We start from the raw sequence: 18342 nt of genomic DNA, 5'->3' as shown, positions 1-18342 counted from the left end.
ATTTTAAATATTAATAAATGCATTTAATTTGTAAATACTTTTTAAACAATAGCGGTTTCCGCTTCTACTTTGAATTAATGAACACCCGGTACTTTGACGAACTCTAACGGGCTCTTCCTTACTAGAAATTGTAGTTCCGGACCTATGTATTTCTTTTCTAGACGGTAAAGATACTGACTAATTTGTAGCGCCGTTTTAGCCACCGATAAGGAAATCAAGATACTGCAACTAATTTGCAGTTTATAGCCGTTCCCGATTAGAAGAGGCGGGAGAATTAATACTGTATGATTAATTAATGAATTGGCCGATTTTAGTTTAGCCTAATGGTAATTTAAACCTAGGATAGTAAGCTCTCACTTGCACGCATATCGTTATAACTGAACTACCGAATTTCGAAATGAGTATAACCATAGATGTTGCGGCAAAGATATCAAAATGGGCTGTGTTTGCTATTGTTGGAAGCGCGCTCAAATACCATTGATTTTAAGACTGGTCCCAGATTTCTAGTAGGATGACAGGAGCTCGAGTAATGAATTAAAGAAGTGTTAATTTTTGAACGATATGTTCCCTTTCCGCACCGAGGCACGTGGCGCAGTGGATGCGCTCACCGATGCTATTCGGGAGGTTGTGGGTTCGAATCCCGCTGCCGACTGCTCTGTCTGAGGTTTTGTCAGGGGGTTTTCCTCAGACATACGTAGCTTCGCATAATGCTAGCATTATGTTGAAATCTACGAGGCGAATGCTGGAGCAGTACTCTCCCCCTCAGCACCCTAACTCCATTCCTTCCGTTCCCATCCCTAACTTAACCCATCCTTACAATCCCGTTCTCTGGCTGAAGAGGGCCAGGAAGCCCTGAGCAGCCCGCCTCCGGTATCCCTGTAGTCAGGAGTGCCGGAGGAATGAAACACGTTGGCCTTTTTCCTTTTTTTCCTTCCCTTTCCGCATTTTTATAAAAGAGGTGGCCGATAATTAGGGGGGGGGGTCTCTTTTTCTTTGGTATTTTTGATGGTAGAACGTTAACGTTTGAAAGTTTTTTAATTTCGAACCGCACCAATTTAAATTAAAAAAGTTTTTAACTTCAAATCAACAATACGGACTGGATGTTTTAAATTTTGATCGCCCTATTTTAAAACTAATTTTAATAACTTCAAACTTTAAAAAGTTAGTTTTTTCAAATAAAACATGTTTTCCCAATTTTCACCGATTTTACGTTAATTTAAAATTTCAGTTCAAATACTCAAACACAACCGATAAATTATACAATTGAAAGTATTTAATTATAACTTACAAGTCTCACCCCTCGACTGCCGTCCATATTGACGAGGCGTTCTCCAAAAAAATTGGGAGATTGCACAGCTTTTCTGGATGGTACAGCCAAACTTTATGGGTGACCCTCGCACGATATTGACTCTCGCTGTAACGGATACGCAATGTGTATTTACCTCGACCACATCAAACTGCTCAAATTTCTCGGTAACATACTCGAGATATATTAGTACTGTTTAGGCACAGAAATAAAAAGCCAATTTCCATCTGTAATGAATATTAATTTCACACGTTTATTAGTTGGGTTTTGTTGCGAGTAATTGCACCAATCACCAATTAATTGTAGTTAGAATGTTACCCTGCCGTTGATAACAGAGATCCTTGTGTGTAAATGCGTCACATCCAAAAACATTCACAGCCTACAGTTTACCTATCTGAAATCCGAAATACCTATACATACTTTCGTTCACGTTTACCATGAAGCGGTATATGTGTAAATTTTCTCTATTTTGAACGATATCCAAAATTTAAAAAAATTTCAAAACTGCAAAGTTGCCACCCGTTACAGCATGCAAGCCTCAAACACCAAGCCCTTTGTAATTTCTTAAAAGCAAAAGAAACATTCTGTTAACGTTGCACAATTAAATATGATTCAATATTTAGTAAGTACCTAATATTAAATTGAATGAGTTTATAGTGGTGAATAGTGTGTTTGTAATTGTGTGTTATATTTGTATATGCGAATAATTAATATGATACCTGCAGAAGCTATGAGTTTTGATAATAATTAACACTTTGTGACCATTATGGTCCTGGTCATGGCGAATGTGCAACATTCAACAATCAGTTTCATTGGATTCATCTTACTGTCTGTCAGCGCAGTATTCAGAATATTTACCCACCTCTGAACGCTAAACAAAATTTTAAGCCTACGAATGGTAGGTATCACTCAAATGAAATGTAAATTCCCAGCTAATGAACAAAATTAACCGCAATGTCCTTTGCCTGGATTCGATTATTATCAATAAAATGCGATACAAATCGGTTTTATGCAATTGTTTTTCACAGGTCGGTTCTTTTAGGCTTTTTATTACGTTAAACAATACAAATTCCTAAAAATAATCGGTCAATACTTACGTTAAATTGTTTACAGCCACCAGATAAAATTTCACAAACTAGTTGTACGCATTTGCTCTAGATGTCAAACTGAGAATCTGCCGAGCACGAGTGCAGGTCTACGAATTAATTCTCACGCGCCAAACTTGTACGTGCTCGCTCTCGAAGCCAAAGTGAGAATGCCGGCTCTTTCATTTCGTTGGCTTTTTATATTTTGCCCGCTAGAAAAACGGAAACGTCACACTCATCCGGTTCTCTGATTTTATCCATACGCTTTATAGCCCCCTAACTCTCCGACGCCGCGGTTATTAAAACTGAAAACACGCTCGAGCTAGCGCTTATCTACTAAGCACAGCCTGAGTTTTTTTTTCGAAATGCGCGTCGGTATCGCCAGACATAGTTTCGTACACGTTTACTACGAAGCGGTATATATATAAATTTTTATATGTTGAACAAAATCGGAAAAGTAATTTTTAAAACTGCAAAGCGGCCACCCGTTACACGATCTTAATGCATCAAAAGCGAACAGATTTTTTGATGCCAATGTATAGCACTTTTCGAATATGAACAAAATTTACGTCAATAAAAATGTTTTAGTGAGTTTAGGTGCATCATAATTAAATGAAAGGTCACCTTTACGCTTATTAGTTTAGTCTCTCCAAGTGAAGGATAATTACCGTTGGGCCTATCATTTACCATTGGTCACCCAGTTGACTATTTTTTGTTCCTGAATCTCAAAAAAAAACAGGAAGGGGGACAAAATTTAGGAACAGTAACGAACTTATAGCAGCTGGTGAGGGCCATTTTGTGGGAAAACCAAATGAATATTTGTATACTGGATTAAAGATGTTATTAAAATGGTGTATACCTGTATTCAACTCAAAAACAGGGGAACTATATTGAAAAATAAAACTTTGTTGTTGCTCTAGTCTTTTGTTTTCATGCCTACTCCAGGAATATAAAAATGACTCCTCGTAATTTGTTGTTGCTTCTTAACATATCAACTAACACTCGCAAGAAATCAACTACCTATACTTTATAATAATTTCTTTATTCACCAAATTAACTTTTGAACATAATCATAATCCGACCAATATATATCTTTCGTGAAGAATACATAAAATGTTGCAAGATTTATTGTGCAAAAAGTACAAAACTCCAACAGTAGATTCGACCATTTCACATTCTCTAAATGTAACCTGAATAAAACATACGGAATTAAAAAATATCTGACCTCAATCATTTTTTGAAATACTAAAACTGTAGTGGTACAGAGTAAAAACATGAATGTTAATATTATCTTGCGATTAGCATTCAAATTTGAAAGTAATCCGTACAATCCAAAGTAATATACTAGGACCATTAAATAACGAAATAGTTTATATTTGGCGTAAAACCTGTTCCAAATGTAAAAAGTGTAGTGACGATTGTCTGCCAACAAATAGTCATGTTCCAATGTGTTTACGTAAACTATTATTGCAAATATAGTTAATACAAGAACAGAAAAAATGAACCTGTTCCGAATGTAAGAGAAAAAGTGAGATAATTCTCTCACAAAATATGGCCAACCAAAGATCAAACAAAATACAAGAAAGTAAAATAGTTGAGGTACATGTAGAGAAGCAGTGTGCGCAGATTTATCACCAACAACAATACTACCATTCATAAATATAAAAAGTACAAAAGCAGCGAGCACAAGGATGTAAGTTGCAATATTGGTCCAAAATTGATGTGATTTTGAAAAAAGATTTCTCAGGATGTTTTGAACCTTTAAATGCCGCTGTAAGGGTGCCAAATCCTAAAACAGATGAAAATAATATTGGCAAAACAAATACTATAATCAAACGTACACTTATACAAATATCTGAATGCTTTTTCTTTAAATGTACAAGGAATTGCTTTAAAGCATATTGTCCCAGTAGAAATACCACCCATACTATATTTGTTTGTCTCATCATAACCGACAAGGCACCTACAATGCATCATGTAAATATTAAAATACGAATTGTGAACAGTGTGAATATTCGCTAAATTCTTATTGGGTGCAGGTTTTAAAAAAATTATTACCATAAAGTGATGCCATGATGTGGTTATTCTTCTTCTGAGCAATACTTGCCAACAAAATGAACGTAATTGAAAGAACATCAGTATAATAAACATGCGAGAAGAAGTACAATGGTGGTAAAATCGCTATGTTAATACTCGACATCAAATTAGACCAAGAATGCTGTAACATTTAAATGAGTATCCACAACTGTTACTGTTTTCAATGTGTACCTTTGGATTCTGTAGCGTGAGATACTTGCGAAACAGTATAAGATTTAAAAATGAACCCAGTAAATTTGTAAATCGTAGTCCATACACTGAACATAATTGTAATGGTCCTAATATAGCAGCGGAAATTAAGTACAATCCTGGTAAAGTTGTTATTTTAGGATTCCACTGAAAAGTGACGTGTTAATACAATATGGGAAACACAAGGGAGAGTTTACGGTATTAAAGGTGAAATTGCAATATAAAAGGCCCTGTTGAAGATGAAACTCTTCGTCGATTATCAGCTGGCTTGCACGAAACACATTATCAAAGATGTGTTTCGAAAAAACAACAAATGCGGCGAGGCTTATGTAGAAGACCGCATTCGAAGAGAGATTTCTTGACAACATACTGATGGGGACGTTGCTGTTAGTCGGGGTTTATGAGAGTTGATAACATTTTTAGTTTCAGAAAATTATTGAGGTTACAAACAATATAACCTCAACCTCAACAAATTAAAAAACGGAATTTTTACCAAAGAATAGAATAATTATAGTTCTGTGTTTATACTACAGGGTGTTTCATACATACGATGTAATGGAACAATGTCCGACTCTGCAATACCAATTTAAATCAAAGAATGGTGGCTAATGGTAGTATAACTACAAATTACCTTCACGCGATACAACCCATTTTTACTCACGAGGATATGGCAACCGTGGGATGTCCGGCATAACAGGTCCTCTACCCTCTACCTAAGTGAGTCTTTGAAGGACGGATGATCGAGTAGAGGGCTGGACACGCTTCCAGGGAGTTGTGTACCTAGTTAGTTAAGGTGCGAAGGTTAAGAAGAAAGAAACGTGGGTGATGCACATATTATTTTTGCAGGGGAGGAATGGGGTGGGGTTTATTGCAAATAAAAGAATAAAGGCTTATATAAGAAAAAGTACGATTGTAATCAGGGACGTTAAAATGCGTCCTTGGTTGTGATAGCAGTAAAGATCGAAGCTAGCCATTCCGGTATATATGCCGATTAGTAGTTGGTGAAATATTCATGAAATCATTACGGAAGGATTCAAGGATTACCGTCACATTTTAAAGGGCGATTGCAATCAGGGGCTGGAACCGCGGAAATGAAAAGAACCGGAACCAATTGCATTTATAAGCCTCTCACTTAGAACTGGGACCATTTTATATTGTTGCTCTTAAAATTTGGTTGCCAGAAATGAAACGAACACACAACTTGTGAAAGACTACAAAATATGTTTACTTATGCAAAATAATAATGTACTTTTTGTATTATTTTTTCCTATAACATATTATTTAGTTATTTATGTTGGAACCTTTAAAAACTTAAAGAAAAAGCTGGACGTAAACCGAAAATTACTGGAAACGCAGAACAATGGGCCTTGGTTACGGGAGTTCCCAGCCTAGAGTTGAGAACAGTTCAGATTATGAGATTATTCTTACCCTTTGATTATATACCTCAAAGTTCTTACCGATTGCTGTAAAATAGGCATTAATGCTTCCTGTAGGTCGTATACTCTGCAGTAGATCAAATGTTTTGAAAATTCAATGGCTTCTTGGAGGGTTATTTGAATGACCTATTATTCTCTTTATGTTAGGAAATTGAGAAACAACTTGAAGAGTTCTGTTATCAGTTACGAGATTGTATTTAGTTCAATAAATAATCTAAATGAAAGTGAACGTTTAGTACGCGATAAGAGTTGCTATTTTTACTTTTAGCCGGTCATTTTTTTCCATGACCTCTACATCTGTTAATTTCACCTTGGGGACTCGCCAAATTATTCACGTAACAAATTTTATTGCCAATATCTGCATTTGTTGCATTTTAAAATAAGTTCAATCGTTAAATAACATTCTAATCTAATTCCAACATTTGTGATAATAAAAAATGTCATTTAAATCGATAAGTTTGTGCAAAAATGCTGTGGATATCATTTCCAAAAGGCCCAGGTAAGGTGGTGGCGACCGAAGGGGGGTGGATAATTCAGATTCGATTTAAGCTCTTGGTGGTCTCACGTTGCCATGGGTCCTCCGGATGCGATTTTGGGAGTAACAGAGGCATTTAAGAAAGACAACAACCCTAAAAAAATTAATTTAGGCGTGGGTGCGTATCGTGACGACAACGGTAAACCCTACGTCTTACCTTCGATTCTGAAAGCCGAAGACAAACTGAGAGCTAAAAATTTAGATAAAGAGTATCTCCCGATTTCGGGCCAAGCGGATTTTTGCAAACTTAGCATACAGTTGGCCTTGGGCGACGATAGCGAGCACGTAGCGAATGGCTTGAACGTGACGACACAAGGAATTTCGGGAACAGGATCGCTTCGTATTGGTGCTGCATTTATAAACGCGTTCTTTCCTGGTCCTAAAGTAGTCTACTTACCTACACCGTCCTGGGGTAATCACACCCCCATTTTTAAGCATTCCGGTGTTGATGTTAAAAGCTATGCCTTCTTCGATCCGAAAACCTGTGGATTTGATTTTCAGGGAACATTAAATGATATTAATGTAAGTGATAGCATTTTATGAATGGCCCCGTAAGGATTTTTTTGTACTTAAACTTCGAAGTCTGAGTATAAACTCGAAATTCCAGAGGTTTTTGAATTGCCCCCTTCCAAGATAAGACACACTGTTCATCAGTAGGGAAAAAGTAAGTTTCCATTAAAAAAATAAGTTTCCACATTTTCAAAAAAGAGAATTTTAACATGATTTCTTGAGCACCATGTATGTTCTTACATATTAGTAGGTCTTATTTATATTGGAGCAAAGTTGTTCAGTTAAGTCACATTTGAGCTCTTTAATTCTTGAAATAATTGACAAAAAGAAATTTGAAAATGAAACACGTCAAATTTCTTTTTAAAATTTCAAAAACCAAATTTGGATTCCTTATTTACATGTTCAAAACTCACCAAATACCAAATTTCTTCGAAATCAAAAGAGTTTCCTGACTAGTATTCAATACTCCACGAGCTCCTGATGTTACTTTTATGGCTCCTCTCGAAAAATTCTGGATCAGGTCATATATGTAGTACCTATACGTTTTGGAAATTAATGTAGAACAGGGGGCCTGGAAAATCCCTCAGCTCGCCCCTCAAAATAGAATGAATTAGTGCTTCTTTCCCTACAACTGTTATGTTTTGGGGTTGAATGTAGAAATGGGAGTCTGGGGAGTATAAGGCAGATCAATTAGTGCTTCTTCTCTTACCACTATCACAAAATCTTCGTGCTTGGAGGGTATTGGAATACCCCCCAGACCCCCAGCACTACGTTCTCCCACAAAACATTCAGCCTTAAGGACTATTGTGGTACTTTTGCATTCATTTCCTGACTCCATGAGATTCTGATATACTTTTATGGTCCCTTTTCAAAAATTCTGGATTATGTCGTATGTGCAGTATACATTTTGGGAATGAATGTAGAACCGGGGGCCTGGGATACCCCCAGGATAGAACGAGTTAGCGCTTCTTTCCCTACAACTCAAGATCTTGGTTCATTGTTTGTATGTTCAAAACCCACCAGATACCCAACTTCTTTGAAATCAGAATATTTTCATACCCGTTTAAAAGAGCGCCTTCTTGGGAGAGATAATACAGCAGAAAGGCAAATTGTATGACTTTTGAATTCACTTCTTTCAAAATTTGAAAAATGAAGCAATTTGTGAAGGAGAAAGAGACATAAAGAATGCAGACTCAGGCTACATTTTGTACAATATATTGAAAAAATTAGTTTCCGGGAAGGAAAACAGTAACTAAAAAATATAGGGAGAGAGGTCATTTAACCAAAGGTTAAAATCAGAGTACAGAAAAATCTACACAGGCCCTTCTACGCCTTCATCTACACTTTTTAGTTTTTTCATTCCAGAAAATGCCAGAGAAATCTGTTATACTTCTCCACGCGTGTGCCCACAATCCGACTGGAGTCGATCCGAACTTCGAGCAGTGGAAGGAGTTATCCGCGCTAATAAAAAAGAAGAATCTATTCCCCTTCTTCGATATGGCGTATCAAGGATTTGCTTCGGGCGATTGCACTAAAGATGCGCAAGCTGTACGTTACTTTGTAAAGGAAGGCCACTGCATAGCGTTGGCTCAAAGTTACGCGAAAAATATGGGTCTGTACGGGGAGCGAGCGGGCGCTTTCAGTATAATTACCGATAACAAAGAGGAGGCGGCTAAGGTTATGTCACAAATTAAAATTTTAATTAGACCCATGTACTCAAATCCGCCTCTGCACGGAGCGAGGCTTGTGACCGAAGTTTTAAGTGATCAAGCATTACGAAAACAATGGTAAGTCGGAAGTTGCTACAAGGTTGTCATTTTAATTGTTGATTTAACAGGTTGGGAGAAGTTAAGGGAATGGCAGATAGAATTATATCAGTACGAACGAAACTTAGAGATAATTTAAAGAAGGAGGGTTCCAGCTTGAATTGGAGTCACATTACCGACCAAATAGGAATGTTCTGTTTCACGGGAATGAAGCCAGACCAGGTGATAACGGCAGGGTGGTACGGTCATGTTGTAATTTCCAATTTCAGGTGGCTCGTATAACAAAGGACTTCAGCGTTTTCCTGACTAAGGATGGCAGAATTTCCATGGCCGGAGTCACATCGAAGAACGTCGAATACCTTGCTCATGCCATGCATGAAGTAACAAAATGAGTTTATTTATTGTAGATTGCATGTATCGATTTATTTTTCTAAGTGTCGCGATTGCACCTTAAATCATTTCAAATGTTACAGTCTTCACAAATAAATTCTTTTATTTTATAATTTAGAGTTGGTGAGCGTTCCTATTTACATATTTGGAAATTTACAATCACATCTACATAACGTAATAAATTATGTTAGAATTGAAATAAGTTAAAGTGAAATCATTTTATGCACACATTTAGCATGTATGATTATTTTACATAAATCAAATATACAGAATATTACATAAATTATACATCTCACAAAAGTCAGATTGGTGTTTTAATTATAATTCACAACAAGGTTAAAACTAATTATCACAAAATATAATGACGCTTGAGAGAACAATGCACAAAACTGAGACAATTGAGTTGAGAACTTACAGAGGGGGGGAAAGTGTCAGTTTATCGTTTCAATGTCTGCAGAGTTCTGCACATTGACCACTGGGTCACTAGTTACCGCGTATGACTGTTCACTTTCGTAGTCAGAATGAGGTGTGGCCGTTTTGGCGGTGCACTCACCATTTTCCGTGTCTGAATTGTGAATGACCACATCTTCGCCGACACTATTGTTCATTATTTCACAAATTTCGTTGTTGCTATCTGGAATTAAAGTAGATCAGTTAATAGCAGATGTAGTACAGACTTTCCCCGCTTGGTGTAAAAATGCACGGTGTATGATAGGTTGAAATTTGGGCATTCACTTGCATCAGAAGACTATTTTCATATAAACATTTATAAATCATTTATTACATTATGACTTAACAAGTTAAAAAAGTAATCGTAAACGATTTACAAAAAGCGCACATTAACACGGCTCCTTCTGTTAAAATTTTGATTTTATGAGAAGCATCTTCAGTTGAAATTTGAAAAAGTGTGCGCATGCGCAAATGTATATTTTTACAAGTGATTTCAATTTGCAAAGTTCCATTGCATTTACGTAAGCGCAGTCCCGCACTTTCCCTTAAAATTTCAGAAAAACACCGCACATAAATAAGAAAGTTGAGTCTGCGCATGCCCAATCTATTTTTTCAAAAAATTCCAACAGAGCCAATTTGATTTTTTTCTATTAATACACTTAACCGTTTCCTCAATCAAATTTCGGGTTTCTTTAAACCACAATAAACAAAAGTGTAAAACAGCGGGAAGCGAACAAATAGTTTTTTTAACAGCCTTTGTAAGAGACAGAAAAAATTCCTTCCTTCATGCAAGCCTCGACATCATAATGAACTAAATAGCAAAGTCAGTGGCGTATTTACGCGGGGGGGGGGGGATGAAGGGGATATATCCCCCCCCCAGAAGAATTGATTTATCATCATAGCTACTAGGTATTTAGGTAATACTCCACTATCCGCTCCGCCCACTTTAAAATAAAGGCAATAATATATAGGTATATATAGAGAGCAATTTTGGTTTTGGTTAAAGTCTAAAGTCACTAAAATCTAAATATTCTGTAGTATTCAGTATTCACTATTCAGTGAGTGATCAGTGTTGGCAGTCAACGATTTGGCTATTCGGCATCGATCGGCAATTCGCTACATTGATGCCCAAAATAACAAATAGGTATCAGGTACTTAGTACTGCTACTGAGGTGAGGTACCTGCGTCCTGCCTTTCACGAAATGACGAAAATAAGAATTTTAAATTTTAAAAACGGGAATTTTTTTGCTCATAACTTTTGATTGAGACGTCTAATCGAAAAAGTACGAATCGTTTTGGTTTCTACGCACCCAAATTTCTTATAGAATGTGGCCTGTAGAATCCATAATTCCAAACAGTTCCAAGATCGGACTACTAGATCAAAAGTTACAGCCCTTTGAATTTTTTGTCGAAATTGGTTTTTTTGCCCATAAATATACCTATTATTCAAAGTTTTCGTTGACTAATTAAAGCAAAAGCAATAAAGGGGCCTGTCAGCAGTAAGAAATAAAATACCGTTCTAATCTAATCTTTTTCGCCTGTACAATAATAAATAGATAAATGACTACCAGCATCAGCAACCCAATTTCTATTTCTTACCCCCCCTTCTAGTAAACACTGGGTGACTGTATGTGCCACGAACTTGTTTAATCCCCCCCCCCCAGAATACATTTCTACGTACGCCACTGAGCAAAGTAGCTCTTAAGATCAAAATCTGAAAGCAACACAAGGACCGGACGGGCGCAGAAAGTTCGCACAATAGCACATTTTTATTTTTGTGAAGATGTGCTAAGAAGCTAAGATCTTGGCTCAGCGTATGCGCAATTCATTTCCGACATACATAAATTGGCCCACAAATAAAAGTTGAATTTGCGCATGCGCAATCTGTTTTTGGGAGATGTCAAACTTTCGCCAATCGATTTCTATGAGTTCAAAGATCACTGCTATTGAATATGAAACGGATTAAAAGTCTGGTTTCTGAATGTGAGCGGAGTGGCAAAAAATTCCCCTACATATGCCATTCTTCGTATTTCGTTTTAGATTTTTTATATTTATAAATTGTTCTACGTGTTTTTAGTCTGCGTTCTTTTAAAGTTTCAGAAAAATCCGTCCACAAATTTGCGATTCACATTAACAGCGAGACCTCTGGTGGCAGCACACTGTAATTACCATTGGTGGTATAAGACCGCCATTTTGTTTATTTACAATGACCAAAAGTAATCAATATCGTAGTTTTTACGGTTGTAAAAGTAAAGACACTTGTAAAAATTTCATTGGCAATCAATGTACTTACACTTTAAAGAGCAAGGATAGTTTAAAACGTCACATTTTATCACTTTCAAGGATTGTAAATGTGATCGGGGTAATTATGCAAACAACAATAAGGATAATTTAAGAAATCGTCGTCTAACGCATATTTAAGTAATAAGTTTTCAATTGTGAACAGTGCAATATTACACAACCAATAATAGGAAAAGGATAAGTTAAAGAATCATCGTCTAACGTATGACATTTCCAAAGTTTTTAATTGTGGACAGTACAATTACACAACAAAAAATAGGAGATATATACGTCATTCTTTGACACTCCGCAGTGTAATTACGCTACCTTCTCAAACATTTAATTTGTGAACCCACCAAAGCTTTATAAGAAAATATTGAGTACTTTTTGAGAGTATCATGAAATACGGAAGCATGTTTTCCGTATATTTACCATAGACGAAATCCTAGCCTTAAGGAGTGCGCCCAGAACTAATTAGATGTGCAACATTTGGTAAATGAGGAACAATTACAAAGAAACTGACTTTATTTAGAATCCAGACACCTGGTTCTATGTGCCCGGATGCTAAGTGGACCATATTTTATCTATTGTCAAAATCAGTAAACTTCTATTTAAACCCAAAGAATTACTTCTAATTCACCAAACCAAAGTCTTTAGTAATTACCAGAAGTTGTAGGGTAATTGTTTTGTATCACTAGCTTGTTGAGTTATTAGGTTGTTTGCTTCTATAAATTTGAATTTGCAAGGCCCTATAAAACATTGCGTAATGTTCGTAAAATAAGTTGAGGAAGTGACCGTACTACTTAGGGGTGGTTTTTATTTGCTATAGATGTCACATACATAATGCTTTCTCATATACGTAGAAGTTTCATTTAGAATGTCGCTTCAATTATGTTTATAGGAAGGGCGAGCTTCCTTTAGCTTGACTAATTTTTTTTCCTGTTTTGAGTTCAGGGGTTAGATTGACTAATTGTTAGAGAAAGGATAAAGATTAGTACTAGTAATGGAGCCCAATAAGGGATTATGGGATTTACTCAAGTGCAACAGATAAGCCTAATATAGGATCGTGAATCTATAGTACGCCATCAGAGTAGTAAAAAAAATGGATCGTTAGAAACACTCGAGCGCGTCAGATTAAAGTAAGGTGGGTTGACTACGTGTCGAAAAGTGTGCATTTCAATAATCTGACGGTTTGAGCATGGCAAAAGGGAGAAGTTCATAAACTTTGCAAAAAAAAACATTACTTTATATATTATATTATAAAGTTTGTATTTTTATTTATTTACGTCTGAAACAATAAAAAATTGCGCACTTAAAAAAGTAATTCCAAATCATCAGATTAAGAGGAACACTCTAAAATATCGTTAGATTATAGGTCAGCTCGACTAGGACTTCAAGCTAAATCGACTGTAAAAATATGTTGCGTTCGCGTATTTCAAAATGACGATTCTTTTAAGTTTTTGCAAAAGCCGCCCGAGCTTGCGTCATGTTCAAATCGTCAATCTTTTGAATAGCAGTTCCTTTGGGTTCGACTTAACATACTCTAAATATCTGACACGCTCGAATAAATCCCGTTTTCTACCCTTCCGTACAGCCTGTCCCGGAATAGAAACTGGTAGATCAACATACCTCCAATACCAGAGACATGTGGGACATATATACTATCAATATCTATCGCAGTATTTTCATGTGTCAATTATTGTAGCGTGTATTTTTTATTAACATGTTCTGACCGTGACCTGACAAATAATGTGAATCGGTCTTAAGGAATACACGCTATAATAATTAACAGGACCGTGACATGACTGATGATGTGAATGGGCCTTTATGGCGTAAGACGTAATTTTTAGCCCGAGGGCGCCGAGGCGTCGCCCGATATAAAAGCAAGTTATGCTTGAGAAGCATACATAACTTGATGCACAGATGAAGGCCTTTTATTAAAAGATCATAAGTATAAACAAACCTGTAGTAGTGATATTAACTATGACAATTGTCGACAATGAAATGTGGGAGATAAAATAGTTGTCAAACCTTAGATTATACAAGGGATAAGATATCTTTCTCTAACAAAAAAATCATACTTCCCTGTATATGTATAAAATTTATAATGAAAAAGCATACCTGAGGACATATACGAGTCACACTGATTATCCTCACATCCGTCAGAGCTTTCACTTATCTCCGAAGTAGCAACAACCTCAAAAGTCTCATCCATTGTGACGTGTTCGTCCACAACCCTCTCCTGAGAAATCGTATAGCGCGATAAATGCGCCTCCACATCAAGATCATTCTGAATATCATCAGAAGGTACTTTTACAACGTCTGCGTTTAAATTTTCGCCTTCGCTAGTCTCGCTATTATCGTCGCTACTTTTTCTGACGGGTTCCTGAGGCTTACAGGTCATTATCACAGGCGTGCTCGAGGTGCTTTTTGTTATGGCCTGTACTCCACTGACACTATTCATGATATACAATGGAGAAGTAGTCGTCGCTTTTGTTACAAATTTTCCGCCCAAAGGTAACATTTTGATACTTCCTTTAGCGTTTAGTGCCTGCAACTGAGCGAGCGGAATAACCTTTTTACTCGTCGAATTCGTCTTGACAGTGACCACCTTGTGCTTGGCCGAGTTCGTAGTAAATGCGCCAGAGGTGACGTTTCCGATCGAAGTCAGTTGAAGAGTGTTAGTACTGGTACTTGTCGCGACAATTTTAAACTTGTCAAAGTTTTTCACCGACACATTTTTCACAAACGGAATGGAGAGGGTACGCTGTAGAATGCTGGTCGAGTTAATCGGCTGAGCGTTCGACACAATTATCAGTTTTTGACCACCGATTGCTTTTGTTAGAGGTTTGCGTGTGGTGCACACTTTCAAACACTTTGGTGCTTCGTTGCTGGGCCCCGGCGAGGCGATATGTTTGTAGGTGATATTTGAGTTCGGTTTCAAGTTCACTAATGTCTGTTTTTGAGACTTGGGAGCTTGATTTTCGTTCGAACAACTAGGCTGAGGAGACGGACAACGTGTATCCGTATTTTGCGGTGCCGATAAATTGCTTATATCACTCTTTAGATGCTCTGTCGATTCATCCTCTTTGCTTGGTGGTGGTATACTAATGTTTTGTAGGATATTGATTTTAGGACTAGCACTGGATAAGGATAATGGCAGTTTCGCTGGGTATTGCTGTAATATTCGATTTGGTTGATGAATGTTTTTGTAGTCGTACTCTAATTCTTGTTTGTTCTTTATTTTCTGTTCTTCTTTTGTTGATGCTTTTACTTTCTGCCTAGAACAACAAATATTTATTATCAATACATTATCAAAATTTTTATTTTATTTATTTTATTATACCGAGTGTTAATACCAAGTCGTTACACTCGAAAACGGCAGTTCGAACTCATTAAAACAAACAACTTTTCTTAGTTCCAATTTTTGATTTGATGCCCCGGTTCAAAGTTAGTGACGTTTCTTTTTTTTCCAAAAATCTTCATAACTTTCTTATTTTAAGGACTATTGAAAAAACCTCGGACCTCTTTCAGCTCTCTAAAATATTCGTACTTATAATTATTTTTTATTTTTTCAAATAATCAAATAGCGATGGATCAAAAATCAAAAAAACATTTATTGATAACCACCCCATCGATTTTTGAAAATAAAACATTTATAAAATCCCTACACCATTTACTACAACATTTGTCCTAAATTTTTTTTCAATATATCCTATGAAGGAGGGCCATTTTAGAAATTGAAATTGAAAAAAAATAAATACCATCCATTGTTTTCTAAATAATGATAAGAGTTGTCAAATTCATCCCTAACGTTATGAAAAACTTCTATCGGCATTTCTTGACATGCCACTGTGATTCTCCGGATCAAGTCTTCCAAATCTTGAGGCTATGTTTTATAAACAACTGATGCCCTCATTAAAAGAAATTTAAATGTGTGAAGTCCAGTGATCGTGGTGGCCATTCCTCTGTTGTCAACCATCTGCCAGGAAGTGTCTCATCTAGCCAGTGTCGAACTGGTAAAAATTAATGTGGCGGAGCTCCATCATGCTAGAAGTGAATAAGACCTTCTTGCAATGTACTTAACTTGATTAGCTTGACCAATGGTAAGACTATTTTAGGTGGCCCCAAAATTATGCAATTAAAAAAGTTGAAATATTTAACAAAATAGGAACCTCTATTATTTTAATACTATGTACTATCACAAAATATATGTTTTTCTTTAACTTTGCAAGCCTAAGAAAATATGTACAATTTAATAATACATTGTTATTAATATTAATAAAACATTCATTCAATTGCACTTTATTTATTTTATTTCTAAATTTTAAAAGTAAACATTTGTAAACCACAAGTAATCACTAGCAATAGTTGGCACCCAGTCACCAGTCTGAATCAGTCAGGCATGCACTAAGAATCATTGGAAACATTGAAACACCCCTTGATGTCAATGGAAGAATAAGTGTACCAGGTTAGGTTTCTCCACATAGGAGAAGACATTTTTTAAACATTAGATACACAATGTAAAATATCCAAAAAACAAAATTATTAACCTTGACCCTACCTACCACCTACCACCCATTTTTTTAAATATAGACTCAGTGTAAATGTTATAGTAATACATTGTTCAGGGAAATACTTACCCCGAGACTTACCCTTAAAATAATAAATACCATGAGATTTGCGTACTTTTATCAAAATGATGTACATAGTACACAACAATTACTTTGCATTATTTACATGTGAAAATGAATGTTGATTAAAACAACTTACCTATAAATTTGTTGAATTTTGCTAATTTTAGAAGGGCCAAGTTGGGCCAAGCTACTATGTTCCACTCCAAACGCAAGCTTCCGCTTCTTCGAGTCCTCGTTCTTAAATCCGTCCCCTGTCCTAAACACTTGCGCCCTTGAAGATTCAGGTACATTGTTCGATTGCGCTTGTGACGACGTGCTGCCCCTTTTTCGTTCCGATTGTGTCGGATGTGACAACTGTTCGTTGTTCGCACTTGCGTTATCCGCCACTTCATCAGCTATGGCTGAATATATGGTTTGAGGAGCAACTCGCGGCATTAATGATATTAATCTCCTACCTTCTTTAATCCATTCATCGGACGTTTCTACCTGACCACACGAGCTAGTTACATAGCGACATTAAACAATTACCAACAGTGACAGTGACTTACAAGTAAGCTATCGTGTTTAACCTTTCGTCCAAAATAACTCTTCGAATTTCCGCTTTACATCGTTCCTGTGGGATTCGTAATGCATTACCTACATCCTTTAGTAACTTCAGTTTCTCCGAAGTCGGTGGCCCTTGTGCTCTTAGAGCTGCTAGCATATTTGCATAAGCGTCCAGTTCTACAAAATGTAACACAGAACACATCACAAGTGTAACATTACGTGGTTACAAACCTAGCATTCGTAAGTACTTGGAGGATTCATTTTCGTTCATATCCAGAATTGAAGGATACATTGTTGAATTAGGTAACGCAAACAGTAAATAATCCAAGTATTTGACAGCAAAAAAGCGTCCCTAAACTAGCACTAAAGTTTGAGGTTAAGTAAAACAATTTTTACTGGAAATTCTTCCTGCATTTGCATCCATTTTCCACAAAGATACTTCTTTTTGGCTACATTTTTAATGTTGTAACTAGCCCCAGTCCAAAAACCTACTGAGGGTTTAATATAAGAGAAATTATTGTAATTGTAACAGGGTTATACTTCAGTTTTAAGTAATGGTTGTAGGTACAAATAATAACAGATCAGGATTCTCGAGTTGTGGCTTGAGGGTCTTCAAAAACGGCCCAGTTTTTCTTTTAAAGCCAATATGAAAATATTTCTGGACAAATATTTCAAATGTGGTGGCTTCTACTGCCAACCGTCAACGTCATGTACAGCGAAAACTTGTTTACCTTCTTACTTGATTTTTTTTTACTTTTGCATTGGTAGTATACATTTCTTTGTTTAGCTTATTGGGATGTATATCGCCATCTCTGTAATATTCTCGCCGTATCAGTTATATACAGCGTGTTTAGGATGTATTCGAGATGCAACTTTTTCGTTAATGCGTTGCAGCAATTATAATGTAAAACCTATGTGTCATAAATTGCGAGTTTGTTATATGCACGTTATGTTTTGTTATGCATGCAATGCCCAGACCTCTTAATTAAGAGGTACATGATGCAATAATGCAATTATATTGAAATTAAGTTGATAGTTATCTGATATAATAACTGAATATTCTATAAAAAAGACTTGTCAATCCTTCAAAGTTATAATTTATAACTTTATTGAAA

General features: G+C 36.3%; 3 protein-coding genes across 4 annotated transcripts; 1 reads left to right on the top strand and 2 right to left on the bottom strand.

Moving 5' to 3' along the window:
• Nucleotides 1-3412: 3412 nt before the first annotated feature.
• LOC116171116 (putative Dol-P-Glc:Glc(2)Man(9)GlcNAc(2)-PP-Dol alpha-1,2-glucosyltransferase) lies at nt 3413-5146 on the bottom strand. Its single transcript, XM_031487800.1, has 5 exons — nt 4875-5146; nt 4660-4824; nt 4450-4609; nt 4233-4354; nt 3413-4180 (listed from the first exon to the last, which is right to left on the bottom strand). Exons 1-5 carry the CDS (start codon nt 5043-5045, stop codon nt 3437-3439), a joined length of 1362 nt encoding a protein of 453 aa, XP_031343660.1. The 5' UTR covers nt 5046-5146; the 3' UTR covers nt 3413-3436.
• Nucleotides 5147-6249: 1103 nt separating this feature from the next.
• Nucleotides 6250-9427, top strand: LOC116171787 (aspartate aminotransferase, mitochondrial). The gene is made up of 5 exons (XM_031488788.1): nt 6250-6612; nt 6663-7170; nt 8524-8945; nt 8996-9146; nt 9194-9427. Exons 1-5 carry the CDS (start codon nt 6551-6553, stop codon nt 9314-9316), a joined length of 1266 nt encoding a protein of 421 aa, XP_031344648.1. The 5' UTR covers nt 6250-6550; the 3' UTR covers nt 9317-9427.
• On the bottom strand, nt 9350-18178 carry LOC116171785 (BRCA2-interacting transcriptional repressor EMSY). 2 transcript variants are annotated; one of them, XM_031488785.1, is made up of 7 exons: nt 17768-18178; nt 17459-17718; nt 17230-17404; nt 17137-17180; nt 16818-17082; nt 14166-15325; nt 9350-9948 (listed from the first exon to the last, which is right to left on the bottom strand). In XM_031488785.1, the coding sequence occupies exons 2-7, from the start codon at nt 17517-17519 to the stop codon at nt 9746-9748; spliced, it is 1908 nt and encodes a 635-aa protein (XP_031344645.1). In that variant the 5' UTR covers nt 17520-17718; nt 17768-18178; the 3' UTR covers nt 9350-9745. The 2 variants fall into 2 exon arrangements, with proteins under 2 accessions (XP_031344645.1, XP_031344644.1); XM_031488784.1 differs by having other exon boundaries at nt 16818-17180; nt 17768-18094.
• Nucleotides 18179-18342: the final 164 nt, after the last annotated feature.

This window comes from Photinus pyralis, unplaced genomic scaffold, assembly GCF_008802855.1.
Source record: "Photinus pyralis isolate 1611_PpyrPB1 unplaced genomic scaffold, Ppyr1.3 Ppyr1.4_LG5, whole genome shotgun sequence".
In the NCBI taxonomy this organism is placed as follows: Eukaryota; Metazoa; Arthropoda; class Insecta; order Coleoptera; family Lampyridae; genus Photinus; species Photinus pyralis.
This window is presented reverse-complemented; position numbering and strand designations above follow the sequence as displayed.

Coding starts and splice junctions, on each gene's coding strand:
- LOC116171116 (XM_031487800.1), bottom strand. CDS start 5,045: ATGTTGTCAAGAAATCTCTCTTCGAATGCGGTCTTCTACATAAGCCTC. Junction 4,825..4,874: donor GCAATTTCACCTTTAATACC/GTAAACTCTCCC, acceptor GTCACTTTTCAG/TGGAATCCTAAAATAACAAC. Junction 4,610..4,659: donor TCACGCTACAGAATCCAAAG/GTACACATTGAA, acceptor TAAATGTTACAG/CATTCTTGGTCTAATTTGAT.
- LOC116171787 (XM_031488788.1), top strand. CDS start 6,551: ATGTCATTTAAATCGATAAGTTTGTGCAAAAATGCTGTGGATATCATT. Junction 6,613..6,662: donor ATCATTTCCAAAAGGCCCAG/GTAAGGTGGTGG, acceptor ATTCGATTTAAG/CTCTTGGTGGTCTCACGTTG. Junction 8,946..8,995: donor CAAGCATTACGAAAACAATG/GTAAGTCGGAAG, acceptor TTGATTTAACAG/GTTGGGAGAAGTTAAGGGAA.
- LOC116171785 (XM_031488784.1), bottom strand. CDS start 17,519: ATGTATCCTTCAATTCTGGATATGAACGAAAATGAATCCTCCAAGTAC. Junction 17,405..17,458: donor CAAGTACTTACGAATGCTAG/GTTTGTAACCAC, acceptor TACATTTTGTAG/AACTGGACGCTTATGCAAAT. Junction 17,181..17,229: donor TTAAACACGATAGCTTACTT/GTAAGTCACTGT, acceptor CTATGTAACTAG/CTCGTGTGGTCAGGTAGAAA.